This window comes from Mercenaria mercenaria, chromosome 16 (genome assembly GCF_021730395.1).
Source record: "Mercenaria mercenaria strain notata chromosome 16, MADL_Memer_1, whole genome shotgun sequence".
NCBI classification, from domain to species: domain Eukaryota; kingdom Metazoa; phylum Mollusca; class Bivalvia; order Venerida; family Veneridae; genus Mercenaria; species Mercenaria mercenaria.
In genome coordinates, this window is record NC_069376.1 from 49,863,125 (window position 1) to 49,884,646 (window position 21,522).

At 34.2% G+C, this 21,522-nt stretch overlaps 1 protein-coding gene across 5 annotated transcripts; it reads right to left on the reverse strand.

The window, feature by feature from the left end:
* LOC123540253 (uncharacterized) lies at positions 1-18,933 on the reverse strand. Of its 5 annotated transcripts, none has more exons than XM_045325111.2 (5): positions 9,304-9,433; positions 2,667-2,809; positions 2,171-2,368; positions 1,803-2,039; positions 1-1,018 (listed from the first exon to the last, which is right to left on the reverse strand). In XM_045325111.2, exons 2-5 carry the CDS (start codon positions 2,761-2,763, stop codon positions 441-443), a joined length of 1,110 nt encoding a protein of 369 aa, XP_045181046.2. In that variant the 5' UTR covers positions 2,764-2,809; positions 9,304-9,433; the 3' UTR covers positions 1-440. The 5 variants fall into 5 exon arrangements, with proteins under 5 accessions (XP_045181046.2, XP_045181045.2, XP_045181047.2 ...); XM_045325110.2 differs by lacking the exon at positions 9,304-9,433 and adding an exon at positions 4,821-6,229; XM_045325112.2 differs by lacking the exon at positions 9,304-9,433 and adding an exon at positions 3,983-4,001.
* Between the last annotated feature and the right edge of the window lie 2,589 nt (positions 18,934-21,522).

Below are 21,522 nucleotides of genomic sequence, written 5' to 3' on the forward strand. Positions count from 1 at the left end.
TTTTTCATGTATTTACAAATGATATAGACTGCATGAAATAGCTGTTTGAAAAAGTATCATCATGTAAATGTATCGTGGGGTACGGCAACTGAAATACTATATGAAACTTCAAATATCCAATCTACGTTACATAGTGTCTGGCGTACATTTAGTACGTAATATGGTTTATATATACGGACACCAGTTTTGCTTACACATACAGACAATAGTTTGGCTGACATATACAATCAATAGTCTAGCTTAAATATACTGACAACAGTCTGGCTTACATATGCTGACAAAAGTCTAGCTAACATGTACGGACAAAAGTCTGGTTTACATGTACAGAAAATAGATTGGCTTACATATACAGTCAATAGTGATAGTCAACAGAATAATTACCAGGCTGCATTTGACTCTTACTTGTTCGAACATAAAATAGAAATTTGTCCTTTCTTAGTTTAAGCTTTTGATTCAAGATTAAATTCTCGCATGTAATCGTCCATGAGAATGTCTATATCAGACAGCCTTTCGGCTCCCATTGGTATCAGACTTAAGAGACCCCGAAACACAGGATACTCCCTCCGTGCCATCTTTTTCTCAGTTTCTGGATGAGAGATCTTTTGAAGATCAAAATCTTCCTGTAGCATTGTTTGCATTTCCTCTATGCTTGTTATAATTTTTGCTTTAATGTCTCTTTGTTTCTCGTTTTCACAGGCTCGGTGCAACTGCTTTAACGGTATGACAATTTCTTTTCCAAAAGCGTTGTAATACTGGCGCCATTTCTCAACGACACTGGAATATAAATCCAGTAATTTTTTGTGGAACATGTGCTGCGCCTTTGACGACTTAGCCAAGATTTCGTACTCTTTCAGAGAAGAAATCCTGTCCACATCTTCCGAAAGCAAATTGCGAATGCAGTTCATAAATTCGTTTCTATTTAACTCGATCTCGTTATCCAAATCACGCATACGCAGTATTTCTTCAGCGACAATCTTTTGATAGTCTTTCAGTCGGTGAACCATCTTCATGTCATTTGCTGAAAACGTATTTTAAATAAGTATCGATTATTTTGTGTTGTAGGTTAATTTTAACAGTCACCTACCATACGCTTCATATATTTTCGTCAGTTTTACCTTGTGATTTGCCAGACAACAGAATTGTTTGCGTTATTAAGAATTCGAGCTTCTCATTATTTATACTACTGAAGATTTTGATTTTATTATTCACGAAATTTCGCAGAAAATGGCGAAAATCAGCTCTCGCAAATATACTTCAAAGTACAGTATAAAACGTTTCTTCACATTTAAAAAACTCTACTCGTATTGTGCCACGAAAGCTGTCGGTTGGCTTCACAGTCACCGTCAATTGATCGCCAACGAGCATATGTACATTTTATATTTATAAACTTGTATCAGAATCTTTGAAACAATACTGAAAAGAAAATACTGACTATAATAACAATCGTTCTGATTTTCGTTGCATAGCAATTAATTTTTAAATTTGCACATTATTTAAAAACAATAACTAACATTTAGATGCTCTGCGGACTGACCCGTTCTGTAGCCAACGGTGCTTTCCATATAACGTAGTCTAGCTCCTAGACTATAATATATTTTTAATTACAATTTCAGTTAGATTTAAAATCTAGTTACAATTAGATCTCTAAGAAATTTTCAGAATAGACTTTTGCCCCTATAAATCTGTATTTTTCAGATTTCCTTATTATCCGTCTAGTGGGTAGGTAACGTATTGCGAAGAAACATTGATTACTATAAAGTGTTACAAACTGATTATTTTATTTTCTAAAAGTAAGATCTTACGTCTGTATTGAATATCCGGTCTCTTTTTTGCTTCTGATGCTAGCTCTTGTTTGCAGATATCATACTCGTCTTCCCAGAGTTTTGTTTGTAATGTTACTTCCGTAATGGACGCTGCTTTCAAATCCCCGGTAGTAATTAAGATGTCATGAATCAAAGAGCTGAGTTTGTCATCCTTGTACAAAGACCAAAGTTCATCGAGATCTTTGACTGTGTCGAAACCAACAGCCATAACAATTCCTGCAAATAGTGTTTTTGTTTCAGTGTCTTATATAGTGTCCTATCAGTTTGAGCGAGAATATTTAAAGTTAATAAAAATACACTGACGACCTATTTTAATTAAGTTTATCTTATAGATGAAGTTAACTTACCTGGCTCGAATCGTTCTATATACATGTCAGTCAATATATTTCTGTCTACAAATTCCGCACGTATGTTCACTGTATCCATTTTAGCAAATTCATCGTACAGTATTTCTGTAGTTTTCATGCGGAAAAAGTGTTCCAGGCCAATACTCTTCTGTTCCACAGGTATAGCATCATAAATCGTGATGTAGATACCAACTTCACCTGGAAAAAAAAGATATTTATTTATTCAAGGTGCCGATCCGAGCATTATTTTTGGCATGAACAGGCACCTTGGTAGAACTACCAACCTTCCTTTAGCCAGCTGGATGGCTTCCTTACTTGACGAATTCCTCACCTTAAGAGAATTTTTGAACTCACATTGGTGAGGGTCAGTAATAGAAACAATGCAGCAGCGATGTGTATTAAGCAACCTGACTAAAGTGTAGCATTGTGGGAGGTGATTTAAGTCAGATTGGATACAAAGAATCGTTTCATAGCAAATAATAGTAAAGGTACGTACAGTATTGCCTTTGAAAGAATGGTCTAGAATCATCTTTCTCTTCATAATGTTCCTCTATATCATCTATAGAAGTGTGCGCATGCTCGTCAACTGACATCCTTCTTTGCAAGTTGTTTACTCTACCAAATGTTCAAAAATGCTCCCTGTAAAAAATAGCACTAGTTTTCATTAATTGTTCAATTATTGCAAAATCGTCGACGTTTTTCGCCCTTGTAGTGGCATGTTGTTCATTAAATATCGCGCATTTTGGTTATTAAACTATTCATTTTAATATCTCATATTCCAACTACTCTTACAATATCAAGTACTCTTACAATATAAGCTCTTAAATTGTGAACCTTTTGAAACACTTTATCTACTATCATTATTATTATTACTATTATTATTATTATCATTATTCCGTTTCCTCTAGTTAGTTGTGTTTGTGTTTATCAAACTGTTCATTCCGGAAAGCTGTGTTTATGAACCTTTTATTCGAATAACTCGTCTTTAATAATCGGCTGTATATATCAACAGCGATATTCAGGTAAGTTATGATTGTGTTTGTTAAACAATTCAATCCGGTAAGCTGTGTTCATTAACGGTTTATTCCAGTAAGCCGTGTTTTCAGCCGGTTTGTTCCGGTAAGCTACGTTTTCAATCGGTTTATTCCGGTTCATTCTGGAAAGCTGCGTTTCAGTCGGTTTATTCCGGTAAGCTACGTTTGCAATCGGTTTATTCCGGTAAGCTACATTTCAATCGATTTATTCCAGTAAGCTGCGTTTCGGTCGGTTTATTCCGGTAAGCTACGTGTTCAACCGGTTTATTCCGGTAAGCTGCGTTTCAATTGGTTTATTCCGGTAAGCTGCGTTTTTAATCGGTTTATTCCAGTAAGCTGTGTTTTCAGTCGTTTTTTCCAGTAAACTGCGTTTTCAACGTAAGCTGCGTTTTCGATCGAATATTTCCCATACGTTACGTTTTCAATCGGTTTATTCCCCTAAGCTGCGTTTTTAAATTTTGAAACAGTTGACGTTCCGGTAATCTTATTTAACATTTTGTTCCGGCATGGGTAAGCTGCGTCTAATTAACGTTTTATTCCGATTTATATTTTGTTAAGCTGTGTTCATCAGTAAACAGAAAATAAATGTCAGTTAGCAGCTTTTTTTAACGGTCTCTGTTCAGCTAAGCTGAATTTATTTGAATGGTTAATTCCAGTCAACTATTAACGTTTTGATCATTTACTACACTAAATTATTCTCAGATCATTACTTTTTGTAAATTCAGTATGAAATAAATAACAAAATTAACGAGTATCCAGTAAAAAGTTAGCGATTAACCATAAAAACTTCTACCAATGTACTCTTTACATTGTATATTATACTTATATTAAACTTTTTTACGTAAAACACTGTTAACAATGCTATTAAAAGAGCGGTTGATTTTGCAATTGATACCTCATTAGTTCTCGATATATTGATTTAAAGATATTTAATTTATATTTATTGACGCTGTTATAACTATTAGATGAATCTGCTTAGATTGTATGGAATAATTATAGATTAATTGCTGGTGTACATTTTGACAATAAAACATGATAAGACATTTGAACTGCCAAATCGATTAGATCTATAGAGCAATTTCAAATTGATCATTAAGATAATATACCTATTGCCAATGAAATATGATTTGGATCTCTTTTTTTTTTGCACGTGCTATAACAGAAATAAAAGAAAAAAAAACACCTTTCACAAACTTTTGGCAATAAGCAATATATTGGTAACACATCAAATCAGAGATAAATTTTCATTACTTTTCTTTTCAAGTTTTGACTTTAGTCCAGCAAAATTTAATGTTGAACTTTAGACCGGTTAATAGTACAAACAGCGGACCAACGATTTATATAAAGCTTCATGTAAATATTACTTAATAAGCTCGTATATTAGCATGACCGATTACCAAACAAACAACTTTTTAATATTCTATCTGTCTGCAATCTGTGTAAGTTTCCGACAAGTTTATAACCACACTTTAAGAAGCAGTGTAGTCCAAATGTTATTGTTTATATGATCATTAACGAAGATAAAAAATTTTAATCTTAAAGGAATTATCAAATAATACCGTAACACAAAACAGCAAGAAAATGTCTTAAACGAGATCAGAAATGTGTGTATGTACTTTAATACAATATTTGCAGCTTCTTTTCCACAAGATTCATTCACTTTAACAATATCGATCTGTTCACGTCCACAAGATCCGTTCACATCCACAAGATCCGTTCACGTCCACGTCCACAAGATCCGTTAACATCCACAAGATCCGTTCACGTCCACAAGATCCGTTCACATCCACAAGATCTGTTCACGTCCACAAGATCCGTTCACAGCCACAAGATCCGTTCACGTCCACAAGATCCGTTCACGTCCACAAGATCTGTTCACGTCCACAAGATCCGTTCACATCCACAAGATCTGTTCACGTCCACAAGATCCGATCACAACCACAAGATCCGTTCACTCTCACAATATTTAGATGTATAAAAAACAAACAAATAGTATATATTTAATGTATGTATTAAACTTTAAACTTTGTTGTGACTGACAATTTTCATGTTCCTGTACCAAATTACCAAATTTCAGTCTGGGCATAATAAACAATTCTTTGATTACTAATCAGAATTCAAAATATTTTAGAGATATTGGTATAGATTTAACCGCAATGATACTGTATCTATCCGATATACGATCCCTAACCTCATATAACAAAACAATTTATTTGTCTTAGATTATAATCATTTGTTCTTTAACCTAAACGTTCAATGGAACTATGTTTCAAATATTTATTAATACAGAGTATTTGAAGATATCTCCGAAGGTTCATCATTAATTTTCACAAATCTTATTCTTTTTCTGGCCCACCTTAATCGTTTTCAAATACTCATCAAAGGCAGGATGAAAAGTTAAGTTTGGCAGATTTATTTATAATAATAATGTGTTTATATTTTACATCAAACGCGTTCAATATCAAATAAATAACTCTAGCTACGATTTTATAAATTAAAAAACGCTTTCATATCTTTTGAAAATTTTAGTATTGTGGTAAATGTCTGAATACGCCAACTGAATTACTCAATATTATATTTATTTATTTATTTTGCATCGCTTGTAGAAAAAGCTCTTGCAATTCATTTGATCTATCAGTACTTGCGCCTGAATAAAGAAATGTGGAAACCACGGTCAAATTCCATTCTCATCAGGATTCGACCTCCTGTGACCAGAGGTCAAAGGTACTATCCATACGCCGATTCATCTTCAATTAAAATTTGTGTACATCACAACATATGTAACATGTCAACTGAGTGTTCAGTGAATTAAATTAAATATGTTTCAGTAACATTAGTCATGAATTATCTATCCTTTTACGACTTTTTAGCGCCCGTAACTGTGCACAGGCTTTGAGCAAATTACCTTGGTGAATGAAAAAAAAACAACCTTAAAATACCCTAAACTGATATCTTAAAATCACAAAACATGTCTGCGTGTCGAAAAATAATACTATTTAGACACTTCAAAAGTTTTAATCTTAAACGGATTAATCTGTAAATATGTTTAAGATATAAATCTAGAAATGAATATGATGCGGATTATTCTGTAATCTTTATGATAATGGCGTACTGTTCAAAAACAAACAAAGCAATATCAGTAAACAAATTTAGATTTTAAGCATACCACAATAGGAACAAAAACCCCATAGGTCTGGCAAGCATATTGAATAACAAATAAGACATTGAATACACGTCGGGTTACCTAAAGCCTTCCACATTCGGTATCTTGATGTTGTATGATTTTAAAATAATAAATTTTCTTTTTACTTTGTCATTGTCGTATTAGCATAAATTGTAAGGAAATTTAGCATGAACGTATATTCTGCATTTACAGTACGGGCCCTAGTCATATGCCGTAGAACAGACCTCAACGCAGAACAGAGCTGGAATATCATTTCTAACTTCAGTTATTAGTCAAAAATATTTTTTTCTGTGTTAAGTAACACTGTCGTAAACTTTGGCCAAAGCAACCCAAAGTTTAATTGAATTTAGGTCTCCATGAAACCTACTTATTGTACAAAATTTGGTCTCTATTTCTTATTTCTGACTAATGTATCCGTGGTAAACATTTTTCTGTATTTAGTAACACGTTACCCAAAATGCAACCAAAAAGTCATTGGTTTCTATGAAAGCTACCTTTTTTACTAGATTTGGTTTACTTATGTAGATCCTAACAGAATTTGTTCTAGGAAAAGAAATTTATCTTTAGTAACAATGATCGTGACCTTGACCCAAGCAACCAAAATGACCTCCAAGTTTCCTAAATTCCAAATTTGGCCGTAATACCGTAGTTTTAACTTATATTAGTGAAATGAAGAATAGTTTCAGTAACAGCGACTTTGACCTTGGCTGTAGTGACCAGACTCCAGGAAAGCTACATAGGGGGCTATATACAAAGTTTCATCGTAATACTGCGACGCAGACTACGAACTGCGAACTTAAAATAATGGCTTTCTCAATGTGTATATTTCGTGTAAAGAACTAATGTTAACGCATTTTTTCTGCTTTAAAACTTTTTGTTCTAAAATCAAAATATATAGAGAAGTTTAAGTAATCGTGAGAGAATTGTATACCGTTATGATACAGACTAAATTTGGTGAAGATGTATGGATATGTTCATCAGAGGAAGCCGTCTGACGTATTTTTCCTAATCTTAAGAGTTTCAACCGATGTGTGCAGAGCTCCGGAAACATTAAAGTAATTCTGACGGAGAGCTATGAGACTTAGTTTTGTCGAGTTGTATAGTTTGAGTTATTTTTAACGTCAGCGTAGTTCTTTTTCTATTGTTGCAGAGAAAATTCTTACAACTTAATATTACGATGTTTAATTACTGCTTCATGAAGTTCTGATCGGTACTTGCTCGTATAAAGAAAGAGGAATCCATGACCAAGTTACCCTATAACCCTTAATTTGAGCCCATAGTCACCCAGTATCCTAGGTCTGCTAAGTCACAAGCATTTTCGCTCTGTCGGTCCCTTTGTGGAGTACTGCCACGGGTGTTAGATGACGTTAACTAAATGTCGATATCCTAGAATTTATCAACATTGTATTGTAACTTGTTAGGATCATTGTAGTGTCGTCTTGTCTACTGTTATTCGAGATGGTGCGATACGACGCTGAGACGTGACTCTACAGTATAACGCACACTAGTTTGTACTTCTGTGCACGACAAAACGTACGTCTCGATAAAAAATGCCAGTCGAAGTATCGGACTATCGCGCGTTGCATTATGTTTTTAATCAATTTCACACCATTCAAATTCAACATTATACCGTACGGAATTTACTGTACTCTTCGTGTTCACCTTACATGGAACTTGACTTTTATGACTATATTCAAGGGTTTTCAGTCTGTTTCGATCCCCTATAATCGGGCTATATACCAATTCTGTACATTGACATATAAGTGTAGGTCATGACTACAGTTTGAGAGGGGCCTTCATGGCCGAGTGGTTAAGACCTCTGACTTCAAACCACTTGCCCCTAACCAATGTGGGTTCGAGCCCCACTCGGGGTGCTGAATTCTTCGTGTGAGAAAGACATCAAGCTGGCTTAAGCTGGCTTACGGAAGGCCGATGGTTCCACCCAGGTGCCCGCTCATGATGGAATAATGCACGGAGGGGCACGGAGGTTTCCTTCCTACCTCGACGATAAGAATCCTCAGGTCTATAAGAGTGTGGTTTGTTAAAACGCTTGTAACTAAGCTACAACAAAACTAACTGTGTTGAAAGTTTCTTTGTACATGGCTTTTGAAACACCTTATAAGTCCATGAAAAAAAGTGCTTTTAACTTTGATAGTTCCAGTGGAAGCGCGTTAGTCTAAAACATTTCTGAATTCTATTCGTACAATGACATAGTCGCAATTTTCTTTTTACTGAAATGTCTTTTGTTAAAGCGGTCTTTGGTATAACTTACTGATGCATTTAGTATAAATTTTTCATCGTAAATATTCTCAAATGGTTATCTGTATTAATCTAAAGGCTGAGACCGAAAGAGGCCAAAGTGAATATAAATAATAAAGCGCTTAGACCCGAGTTGAAATAGTGTTAAAATAACCCGGTGATCATTTATTTGTAAAATAAAAACGAATACAAAGATTTTCTTAATAGGAACAACGTTAAAATTTAACAAGCACCCCAAAACGTGGCAGATATATCCTACCAATGCAACCCGGATATTTTATTTAATCTGTGGAAAAAGTTAAATAAACATATGAGGCCATCAATCCTGCACGTTGCAAACTTTTAGATAATAAAATTTATTCAAGTTAATTTTATATATTTCACAAACGTCCATTTTCGAAAAAAAAAGTTTTGTTGTCCAAAAATTATCAAGCTGATTTGACAGTCACAAAGTCACAATGGAAGCATCAGGGGAGTTGTTTCTCAGCAAATATTTGAAATTGACCAATGTTAAGATTACATGCTGAAAATGGTCCCCAAGTCCGTATTTATGATCTAAGACCTTGGACCGGTAACCTTTACCATCATTTTGAAATAGACCAATGGCAAGGAAGTATAAATTTGAATTTTGTGAGCATGGATACTGGTTGATATACCTTATTCTGCTGTGTTGTTCCGCAGATACGTTGTTACTGTACAGTATTATTTTTTCTCTCTGCCACACAGTTAACAAATGTTGTTTCAGGGCTTGCCGGTTTCACATTTATAATATTTGAGGGCTTCGCCGAACTGGTCATTCGTCGAAATGTCTCTGCAATTCTCTCTAAAAGTCCTTGCTTGCTTCCTTTCTCTTTAATATGCACCTTATTTCGAATGTCAGAGGCAGCTTCTACGCAGGGTTGTTTTTTCATAGAAAATTCACTATTTCTTTTGCCAGGTTCTGAATTTGACAATTTTGATTTTATGTTATTAGCTCTGTCATTATCTCTACTTTTTTGCCTCAGACCTTCTGTTATTCGCTCAGGCAGTCCACTTCTTCTTTTCAATTCTTGAAACATTTGTGTTTCATTTACACGGACGATGCCACTACCATTTACGACTTGATCACGTGATTTATTGCATGCACTGGGATATTCACCAGAACCTTTGTCTGAAGATTTAATGTTCATTTTCTTGTTCATTGTGTTAGCAGGTTGAACGTGAACGTCATGATCTTCCGTTCCGGGTTCCTCTTCTTTGTTATTACTTCTGTCTATAATCTGTGTTTGGAAAGAACAAAACAGTCATTTGACAAGGTAACAGAGAGAGACCAAAGCAAACTTTTTCATCGTGTCGAGTACACCTTTTATCATCAATTTTTAGAGTTAAACTATGGTATCATATGATGTCAAAATCCCGTTTACTTAATACCAATATCCCCATGCAAAATAAACAAAGAACACGGTCCTTACCCTTTGCTTAAGTTTAGTAAAAGCACAAGCAATGTCATGAAAACTTGTTTTGTATACGATTTAAAGTAGAAAGTTTGGTCAATTTTAAAACTACAGCCTATTTTCTTTCACCTAAAACACGAAAGAGTATCGTCCGATTATTTCAAGGTTATGGGGTATAAAAAATTACATTTAACTTGTTCTAAAATATTTGGTCTTTATTTCTGGTCTTTAATTGATACATACCGGAACTTAATTACTTTTTCTTTTATTTACATAAAATGCACATATTTTGTCTTAAGGTATTGGATCCCTAATAGTAATGTTTAAAAACTGGCATTTGCTTGGTATATTCTTAAAGTTGACCATGTTTCGCACTGTGTTGCAAATTTTAAACAACTTTTAACGTGCCGTATTTTGTAAATTTTGTATAATGTATGGTATTTCCTCAAGCTCAAATAGAGGCAAATTTCAATGTGATGGCCACTATCTAAAACGTCTGCAGAGAATTCATTACAGCATTAATTTTGATAAAAGAAACGTCAGACTATTGTTTAACAATTATAAAACACAGAATAAAACTGTAAATATCATTTTTTCTAGGGTGCCTCAAGTAAACAGATTTAATGGGACAGAATTCTAACTCCAACATTGAAAAACTAAGATCGAATCCTGTGAGTCTGTTTTAATTTTTGCTCACTTCATTAAAAAATAACCTTGGGACAGAAGTAAAACCTACCTGCCTTTCTTCCAGAATATGTAATTTAAAGAATGAAGGCAAAATAGAGAACTTTTACCGCATGTAACTCAGTATTTTAAAGATGTCTAATTCTGCCCCTACTGATTAAGAGGTAATATACACTTTGAACAGCAAGAAATCGCTTATAAAATAAAAGTTTTCCACTTTCGTACAATACATCCATAATAATTCTTGAAAGAAGTAAAAACTTACTAGAAAAAAAGGAAAATATTGAAAAAAAATTTGGTCCCAGTAGGGCTTGAACTTACGCCCCCTGAAAATTGCAGTCAAAGTAGGTTTATGGTAGGAATTGAATACTCTTCAAAAAGGAGGAACTCTATTACGGGTCCAATACCTTAATGGCACCATATGTATTATAGCTGCAGTTTAGATTGCTGTACTTGACTTTTAATAATCATTTATTAATTGGTTTGATTGGCTTACATCTAATATATCTCTAAACTTAAATATTTTATGTTGAAATTAAAATAAGAAGATAAATCAGTAAGAAGATCTTTTTGTTGCATAAAACACAACCAAGCAGATTAACAACATCATCAGTTGATTAAGGCTGTAATGAGATGTAATGATATCTGCAATACCCCTCATGTCCGTACTACTGTTTCTTTGATGTCACAACTAATGGGACAGTACATGTTTTCCACAGCAAATTTCTCTTTGTCAAAATATTAATGGTTGATTGGAATTATGTCTGCATTAGTAACATTTTTGTTCATTCTTGTCAATAGAAATAACAATTACAATTACAAAAACAATTTACATTTGCAAATGATTGGCATTTAGACAGTCAACCAGACTGCAAGCATGCATTATATTCCTATAACCTTTAGCCTGCTGCCGGCACTTGATTCCGCCTTTACGACCAGTGCAGACCAAGGCTGATCATGGTCTGCACTGTCTGCTGTTCAGTCAGTAAATCTGGTTTAAAAATGCCACTTTTAAAAATGCCCAAAGTGAATGATGGAACTGTCCATTTTAGTGATTTAGCAGGGTAAAGGTTAATATATTACTTCTATACACAAGAAATAACTTCATCTCAAAATAGCTTACTAAAGGTGGTGCATTGCTGTCTTTCAAACAGTGCCATATCATCAGGATAGAGTATGCGTTCTAATGTGAACTGGAATAGGAGAGATTTTAATACAACAAGATTCTAATTTTCAAGAACTTATGTTGCTTAAACACAACGCACCTGATCCGTAGTATATTTTTTCTGTACTGGTATGGTTTTATATTCTTCGAGTTCTGGTAGATCCGACAATGATATGAGGTCAAGCTCCTGAATTGAGAAATTTGAAATGCAGATAACGGACTAAATACAAGTATATAATTTTATTCGAACTTAAAGAACGGTAAAAAAGTTAATTTATGAATAGAAAAGATTAAATCACTTTAAAGATAATTTTTCTGTCTAGCATTGCAGTCCAGAACTATAGGCTAAAGCTGCAACATAAAGTACAAAAAAAGTGTTTTCTTTCACTTATTTCTTAAAATATTTTTGTCACCTTCTTTATCGACGTACATTTGTTGGTTTCAAGCTACAGCCACAATTTATTTTGCTGTTCAATCATTTAGGACTTTATTTTTTTTGCTATTATGTCGCTATTCACTTGTTTTAAATAGGATTTGATTTTCATTCATGTAGGAAAGTCTCCACGGAGATAAAAAAAATTAATATACCTATTACCTTAGTAATAAATACATACTTAACAAGAAATATCTTTAAAAATGATGGTCGGCGAATTGTAATAAGTAAAGAAGTTTATGAATTTTTCATCTAACATTCATCTTTCAAATTGCAAAACTATACACCGCACTTAACAATTTAAATGTTTCTGTTTTAATTTTTCGCAAAGAGTTCGTCGTAGGGTTGCAATTTTGTCCTTAAACGAATAATTACAGCAGTAGTTTGATGAAGATTCATGAAGCGGTTTATGAGAAGAGGTCATTAAACGTGTTTATATTTTTAGCTAAATTGGTCCCTATCCCCATTTGTAACAAAATAGCAGGAGACCTTACGATATTGTTACACATCGAGTTTGATAAAAACCCATTACATTTTAGTGGTTAATGCGAAGAAAAGCATATCTACTTTTAGCTATAGTGGTCCCTAATAGGGCCCAAGTTCCTATATAAATAAATTTGGAAGAGGACCTTATAATGATGCTCCACATGACAAAGATCCACCAAGCAGTTCATGAGACGCTGTATAAAGGCATTTCTAGTTTTAGCTCTAGCAGCCCCTAAATGGGGTCAAATGCCCCAGCTGAACAAAGTTGGCTGCGGGCCTAATAAAGATGCTACAAATCAAGTTTGATTAGAATACATGAGAAAAAATCAAAGGATTTATTTATTTATTATTTTTATTTATTTCTAAAATAGGCCAACTGATCCCGTTTTAACAAATAGCATATTCGCTATTCATGAATCTTTGGACAATGACGTCACACCTATAAAAAGTGAAGGTCAAGCAAAACATACAATTGCAATTATTTCAATATTTCTTTTTCATAAGCAAAGTTTGACCGTAGTCATATCACATAGATAAACTGTATGCAGCGTACCTTCATTTCAGTGTAATGAGATTCATCATTATATAGCATATATATAATAAAACAGATTTCAACTGAGTTCAATATTTGCATACCATACTAAAGAAAAATATTCATATATAATAAATCAGTTAAATAATTTATAACAAATATATCAAAGCAAACAAGTACTCATTTTAATATGCAATCTGAATAAGTCACAAAAGCAAGAAACCTTTTCATATACAGACGACAATTGTAACAAGGAAAATCTTTTAAAAAGCACTACTCTACATAAAAGACTCTTATCACACCCTTATTCATGTGATACGCAGACCGTATTCAGCTCTTTCTTTAATTTGATATATGTTGGTATTTGAACAGGTTTTTATCATATTTATTAAACTTACTTATCATTTTGAGATATATCAATATTCTTGCTAAATATACTGAGCCAAAGTTAGCTTTAAAACTGTGAACAGCGTCGTTTAGGATAAACGCTTTGTCTACATTTCACTCAGCGTAGCACAATCAACAGAGTGAAAGAAATTGACACTCTCGTCCAATCAGGCATAGTGTTGCATAAATCTTCCATTTTGATAAATTTATCTATAATGCGTTATCAAGTAATTTGATTTGCAAACTGAAGTCACGTGGCATAGGTAACGAAAACGAATTTAGACGGCGTCGCCGAAAAATGATATTCATTACTTGTGTGTTCTAGCTATTCAGACTTTTACAATGGAATAAAACTGAGAGTTTATCCTTGAAAGTAGAAAATAGCACTTGCTGTGTTTAAGAAATGAATGAAACAATACTTGTTACGGCTTGTGACAGAAATTACTAAATAAAGAAATTGTTTTAGAAGTTTTAACCTTATCCCATTTCCTCTGACAATACTCTTCATACATCATTTGCATTACTGGATCTGTAAATTTTGGAGTAACTGGAGTAAATCGGTAACTGTGTTCAGAGTAGTCGGTTTCATACTCATCACTGTCGAGCTCACTGTATTCCGAGGGTGTCTCATGTCCGTAGTTGTACATTTCAATCTCTATAACGTCATCATCGAACTCGTTGGTGAGAGCGTCTGTTCCTTCGTAGAATTCATCAAGTTCCCGCTCTGTTAGTCTCTCAGCGCCTGGAATGAATTATAAAAGACTGTGAAACATAATTCAACTTTGTTACCAAGTCTGTTTTTATAAGAATTTGAAAATCAATATCTATTTTTCTTTTGGATGTTACATTCTGAATTTCAGGGAGAAATCTTACAAGTTTCTTATTTATATAAGTTCTTTATACTGATGTTATATAAATCTACACTTTCCTTTATGCGATATGCGGGGCCAACTAATAGGCGACGGGAATGAATTAAATTTTCAACCTGTCCCAAATGAACCATTATAGATTTTGCTTTATTTACTGTATTGCAGTTATTTTTTCACAGTTTGATAACCTATGCATGTGTTATACTTTAAGAAACGAAAGCAATGTCCTGTTTTGATTATGCCAGAAGCATATTATCTTTCCTTCCTATCCAACAATGATGCTGATATAGCTGGGAACATGTTTAAACTAATAAAATCAATATGATGACCATTTGAAAGCCTAGAATGCAACAAACAGCAGACCCGGTTTGAATTCATTCATGAGAGCTAAAGAAAAACGCAACACTCCAAACGACCCATGTTAATAGTTGATGCTTATAAGGACGGATTACACCAAACCGGAAGTGACTACTCAGTGTTACTTGTGAAGTAGTCCAAAATGTAGTTCCATGCTATGGATGAAATCTGGTATAATGAGTGACATGAGGAGGTGACAGTTATATTTTTGGCTTAGTTTAATTGCTTATTGTATTGAGAAAAGATCTAGACCATTTTCATTGTGAATTTCCTGGAATAAGTTTTGTTCTTTGCTAAAAATGTCTACCTACGCGTAATTGCTAAACGGCTGTTTTCATGAGGGCATTTTTAGAGGGTGATGTTTCTCAGAACAGATTATGTTTCTTATATACAACATAACATGTCAATATTTTTCTATTTTTGATAAGAAGACATGTCATACTAAATGACCATATATGGTTTTCATATCATTGAAATGCTCTAAAATGCTGAAAATGAGGTCTGAATATTTTATTGTAAATATGAAATAAAGAAGAAATTGAATTGGTAGAATGTAACCTATAGTGGTAAAATGAAAGCAACTGTTGAATGGACACCATGATCCAAAAGTAACCAGACAAAGTAACAACACTTATTAAGTTGCAGCAACAATATGTTATGTTTGGATATTATATGTGCACATTTGAAAATCAGCCATTTCCCCCATGTTTAATGTATGTCTAAATAAATAAACTGATCAAATAATGCTGAATTAGTTATTTTATGTTGCAATCTTTCGTTCTAATTAAGGTTATCGAAAGATAAATTCATTATCTTTACAAATTATATGGCTATCAGTTCAACATATTTGAATCATCATTAAAAGAATAATGATTTAATCAGATACGATATAAAATATTCATAAAACTGATGAAATGAGCAGATTTCTATCTTTATAATGACCCGACGGTCGAGTGGTAACATGTTTGACTGTAAATCCAGAGGTTCAGGGTTCGAATCCCGACCCAGGTCATTGGAATTTGTGAAATGCTCTTTAGTGTTCCCTACCCAACTAAGAGGCCAAGACTGATTGTTCCTAGGGAAAAATGCTTCGTGTGTATCGGCGCTACACATTGGACACGTTAAGGAACTTGGTTGTTCATTGAATCTAGGCTAAGTTCGTAAAGGTGATGCCAGTATCTCTCTCTCTCTCTCTCTCTCTCTCTCTCTCTCTATCTCTCTGGTCCAAGGCTTTCTCTCGCTTGTGTCTGTACAGGTAGAGGACGAGTTTGGGGCATTTTGTGTGTGACTTTATATGTAAAGCACCTTTGAACATGTTTAGATCATGAAAAGGGAATCATATAAATCTGGTATAATAAAAGGTTATATATAATTTCTATGACATAAGCGCAACATAGTGTGCTACAAAGAGAACCAAAGCATGTCTGCTGAACGAAAGAGGTTGTTTATTTCTCAGATGCTGACCATGGGTTCTCCGTAAAGAATATTTGACCTACAGGCAAATCCAAAATATAAGACGTCGCTAAACCATCTTGCATTCTTTCTTTTTAAGCGTCTTATTTTATCGATTGTGTTATATGACCTTGCAAATTTATAGTTTTCGACAAACTAAACACGTCTTTTTGTTATTTAATATTTAATTTACTTGAAAATTGGAGCTTGCTATTATTATGAAAAGAAAATGTGGACAAGGAGTAGGAATGTCTATATATCATACAATATTGGTAAATAGTTCTGGCTCTGGCTATACTTAATCAATATGGTAATAAGTTTAAAGAATGGCTTATGCTAATATATCATAGGATTTCAAGATTCAAGATTCAAGATAGTTTATTTAGGCAAAAACATACAATATGTTCATTGCCGAACATGGAATATAACATTGTAATATGACGGTACAAAACAAGGTTTCAAAAAGTTAATATATGAGAAAAGTATGAAAATAATGATTAACAGGGTATAAGTTACATACAATTAATGTATGACAAACATAGGAATATGGAACAATGTGCTAGAGTACGAAATACAATCACACTGTCTAACCATTGTTTGCATTCACATTCGTGATGAAAATATCTGATAAAATTGTTCTGAGTTGTCGTTTGTGTGTGCGTGTGTGCGTGCGTGCGTGCGTTCGTGCGTACGTACGTCTGTGCTTTGTAGAGCACTTTTCATTGTTAAGTTGTTTTTTTTTGTTCAAAATCTAAAACAGTGTTTGTCAAGAATGTATCTCACATAAACTGATCTTCAATCCTTTTCTCAAAATAATTAAATAAGCATTTTTATTCATGTTAATGCCGATGTTTATTGTTCCTTACACATGACCACATTGAAAACATGCTTAAGAATGGTCTTAATTTACTTACGTGGTATCCTCTTGAAAAAAACAACTAATGTTATTATTAGCATTCTAGAAAATTAATAGAAAATGTGTCGCAGAGTTATTGTTTCGTTTGTACGTACATTATATATGATTATTTATCTAATTACATAGATATATTAATTACATAGATATATTATTTTGTTTGCATGTGTTGTGTTTATCACAATTATGCGTTTGTGTTAATAGTTTGTGTATCATTATTGTGTATTATCTTTAAATAAAGTTGTTACTATTCTATAGGAGACTGATTAGTGCAAAAACCTACGCCGAGGGTTTTCTAGTAAATAAAGTAGATTTTTTGCTGAATTATTGTTTTGTTTGTATGTACATCATACATGTATAAATTATTTATCTAACTGCATAAATATATGTCAATGTTTATCTCAAAACTATGTAACAATTTCTGTCAAAAAAGTTATTATATCATAGCTTCTTTAAATATTTTTTTTTGTTTAGCGAATGAGTCTATTATTTTTTGTGCATGTCTTGCCGACTCAAAATAAACCTATCTTAGTCTATTTCTAAAAGTAATGTGACTTAGGTGCATTGCATGTGAATAATAGGTATATTTATATACTAACTTTCAAAAGGAAAGGCGAAGCTAGGTTCACTTCTGCCGAAAATGGCCTAAAAACTTAAAGTCCCTAAACGGATGAAATTCCAACTTTACTTTCATCAAGAAGTATTGTTCTATCAAACTTTATGCAATATTTTAAAATTTATTCATTGTCTAAGAAAATATCTGATGTAAATGAAATTACATTTAACATTACGGGTATGGGAAACCTTCAGTTTAAAACAAAATTTATAAATAAATCTGAATATTTCAATAAGGGTACATCTGCCGACGACAACAAAAATGTGAAATAAGCTGAACCTATGATAGCATGGCCCTTGAGTGTGCCCACTACTAAAACATTTCTGTATGACCTAAATATGGCAAAAATTGCCAATTTTCTCCAAAATCTGTAATTTTAGGAATATTCATTGACATGTTTTAAACAAAAAGATAAAACTGATTCATAAAGCTAAATTTACTACAGAAGATAAACATTCTGGTAGCAAACAGTGTATGTTTTCTTCAGTTATCCCAAATTTGAAAATTTTAAGTCAACCTTATAATGAAAATTCTAAGGTCTAGATAAACATTCATTCAAATCAGACACTTGTCTTTAAAAAAACAACTTTTGAGAAATCTTTGTCACAAAATTGCATCTGTGACAAAAATTAAAAATCTGAATGAGAGTGCTTTATCAGACATATCTCTTCAATACTTGTTTGTCAACGATTATCTTAAACTTTGATAAATTGTTCATACCTGCAGTTTTCTTGAATTGTTTTTCGTCGCCGTGAACCGCCAACCTCAACAAATCGTCTACCTTACGTTGTCTGCTGACACAACTAAATTTTCTACGTAAAAGGTCCTTGACAGGCTCACCTTGAGCATGTGGAACACACTGATTATTGCCCATTTGTTGTCCTGTTGTTAAAATTACAGTAAATACAACCGTCAACAACTAAAATGTTTAGCACGTAACAGTACAGTATTCACTGACTGAGGTTACTAAGAGACGACGTCACTGACGTCATGACGTTCCGGTTGGGCATGGAATAAAACGTAGCGACTGAAACGCCGCTCTAATCTCTTATTTTCATAACTAAACTGTTTGATCGTTTTATTTGAATATCTGACCAGAAGGTTTAGAGTTCAAAACGTTTGACTTTGCTCGCACCTTCAGGCTGGACGTTTCGTCGTTATAAATTTTAAATAATTTGACTGGTTTGAAATATTTTCGTTGACGCATTTGTCGGGACGGCTAAGACGCTTTCCTACGAAGGTGAAGGCCCCTGGTTTGATTCCTGGATACTCCCAATTGCAGTGTGTCCATGGGCAATGCACTGTAGGACCACATTCGTAACAGATCGCATTTGTAACAGATTTCGTACGTATGCGATCGCATTCGTAACAGGTAAAATGTGTTACGAATGTGTTTATCCAACATGGGGGTTGACATGAGAAGCACATATGTATCATGTTGAGTTTTATACTGCAAATGTTCAATGAGTTGGTTGTCATCGCAACATCATTAAATGACTGCCATAAGCACCATCACAAGTTAGCGTCGTCGTCGTCGAGGTCAATGACGTCATAAAATTATTTGAGCCGCATCATGAGAAAATGGGCCTTCGGGAATCTTCGAGGCTTTGCAACCAGTGTGGGCCCAGATCAGCCTGCGCATCCGCGCAGTCTGATCATGGCCCACACCGTTCGCTATTATTTCAAAGAAGGCTTATTCTATCTGAATATGAAATTTTCTGACCCTGATTCAGATGCATAAATGCACAGGTCAGCCTAAATATAGACTTTCCGGAAATTCACGAAAATGTCTGAATGCCAATTTTCCCGTAACGTGGCTCAATTTTTATAATCATTTCTGCATCCACTGCCACTACCACTTTAATATGATTACAACTTCAGCTACTTCTACTGTTGCCTCGACTAGCTGAAATGTAGACCCACATGCTCTCAGGTCACTGATTCGAACCCGGTGGCGACATACATTTGTAGCTATCTTTCGTCATCCAGAGCTGTTTCAAGCTGGTTGACAAACAGGAAGCTGCTATGTCACGGGACAAACTATATACAACTTGTCATGGACGGAGTCGTTAGCCTTAAGTCTAGGAGGGCCCGACCTTGTGCTGCGAACTAATGTCTATGAGATTTTAAGAAAATACACCTTATTTTCTAATTACCCCCAACCCGCTGAGTCCGTTCGTGAGGTACATGTAATAGGCCTTCTTTTATTATAATCCCGCCGTGAAATAGCGGAGTCTGTGCGTTCGTGCAGTTATATATATAAGTTCATAGTCCGGTTTTTCAAATTATTTGGTACAAATGATTAGGGTGTGTTGTGATCCTTGTTGCTACAGTTATATATCAAAATCAAGTTCACAGCTTTGAAGTTAGATTTGTTTTGTTATTTTGTTGTAATAGATATGTTTGTGCCCGGATTATAACCCGCTTTAGTCAGATTTCCAAATACTTTGGTACAAATAACCACCATTTATTGATAATCTGTAGTGATCATATTACACCTATTACTGCAAACGTCTCAAACTTTGGAACCCTGTAGAATGGTTTCGATGAATATTATCTTTGTTTGTTGGATTCAGAGCGCCTGTTTTCAACAGTATTTAGGTAATACAGTTTCGGGCAGTTAATCTTACCATTGATCCTAGAACGGACCAGTCCAAGATGATGCTGATTATCATTATTATGATGATAATGATGATAAAAATGTCAGTAACATTAAAATCAGTACAACTGTATCTTTATGTTAGTAACCGACAACGTCCCAGCTTGAAACAGCACTGAGTGGCGAAAATAGCAACAGATACGAATAGTTTTCACCCGGTCTCGAACGTGTGTCCCTCGACACTCTAGTCGATGGTAAGTTCTTCCCATTAATTTCAATTGAAATTATACCCTGGCTCATATACTCATATACGAGTTTACACTCATATGTTCGTTTACGGGTCTGGTAAAACGCACCGATACACGTAAAGTATTAACTGGGTGGATTAGAGACACAATATCTCTGGAAATTCCGGCCCTGACTAGGAATTCAACCCGCTCCGCCGGTTTCGTAATTTGCAAAACTATCCACTGCACCAGCCTCACCGATGGAGTTACTCGTGCCGCTCCTATAGAGATACAAAATAAGAGTGTTTCCATAAGAATGCAGACACCAGGCCTGGCAAGAAAACTCAAATAGTAAATATAATCCAATAAAGTTCACGTCAGGGTTTTAAGTTGGACATATTTCATTTGTCGTCAGTTTAAGTTTTTTTATGTTTAAAGCAATGCGAATTGACAAAGATAAACAAAACGAAAACGAAAAACCTATCTTGCAGCGAACCCGCGAACACCGACGACATCAGGATCAGAACAATAGCCATGAGCAGTCCTCGAATAGTCAAGCTAGTCACTATTTTTAAGTATACATAGATGTATATATACCCAGTGTTCAACTTAACAAGACTTTCTATGTTAGTTGAGACTGCCTTGATCTTGATTTTCGAGTGCACTTTATTTGTTGTTGAAGCGATACAACCAGCAAATTGCCAATTATAAAAGTTGAACAG

Bases quoted from the DNA above. Each gene is read 5' to 3' on its own strand.
- LOC123540253 (XM_045325111.2), bottom strand. From the start codon at position 2,763: ATGTCAGTTGACGAGCATGCGCACACTTCTATAGATGATATAGAGGAA. The intron at 2,369-2,666 runs GTACGTACCTTT...TTTTTTTTCCAG, and splicing joins ATTCTTTCAAAGGCAATACT to GTGAAGTTGGTATCTACATC. The intron at 1,019-1,802 runs GTAAGATCTTAC...ATACGTTTTCAG, and splicing joins ACCGGATATTCAATACAGAC to CAAATGACATGAAGATGGTT.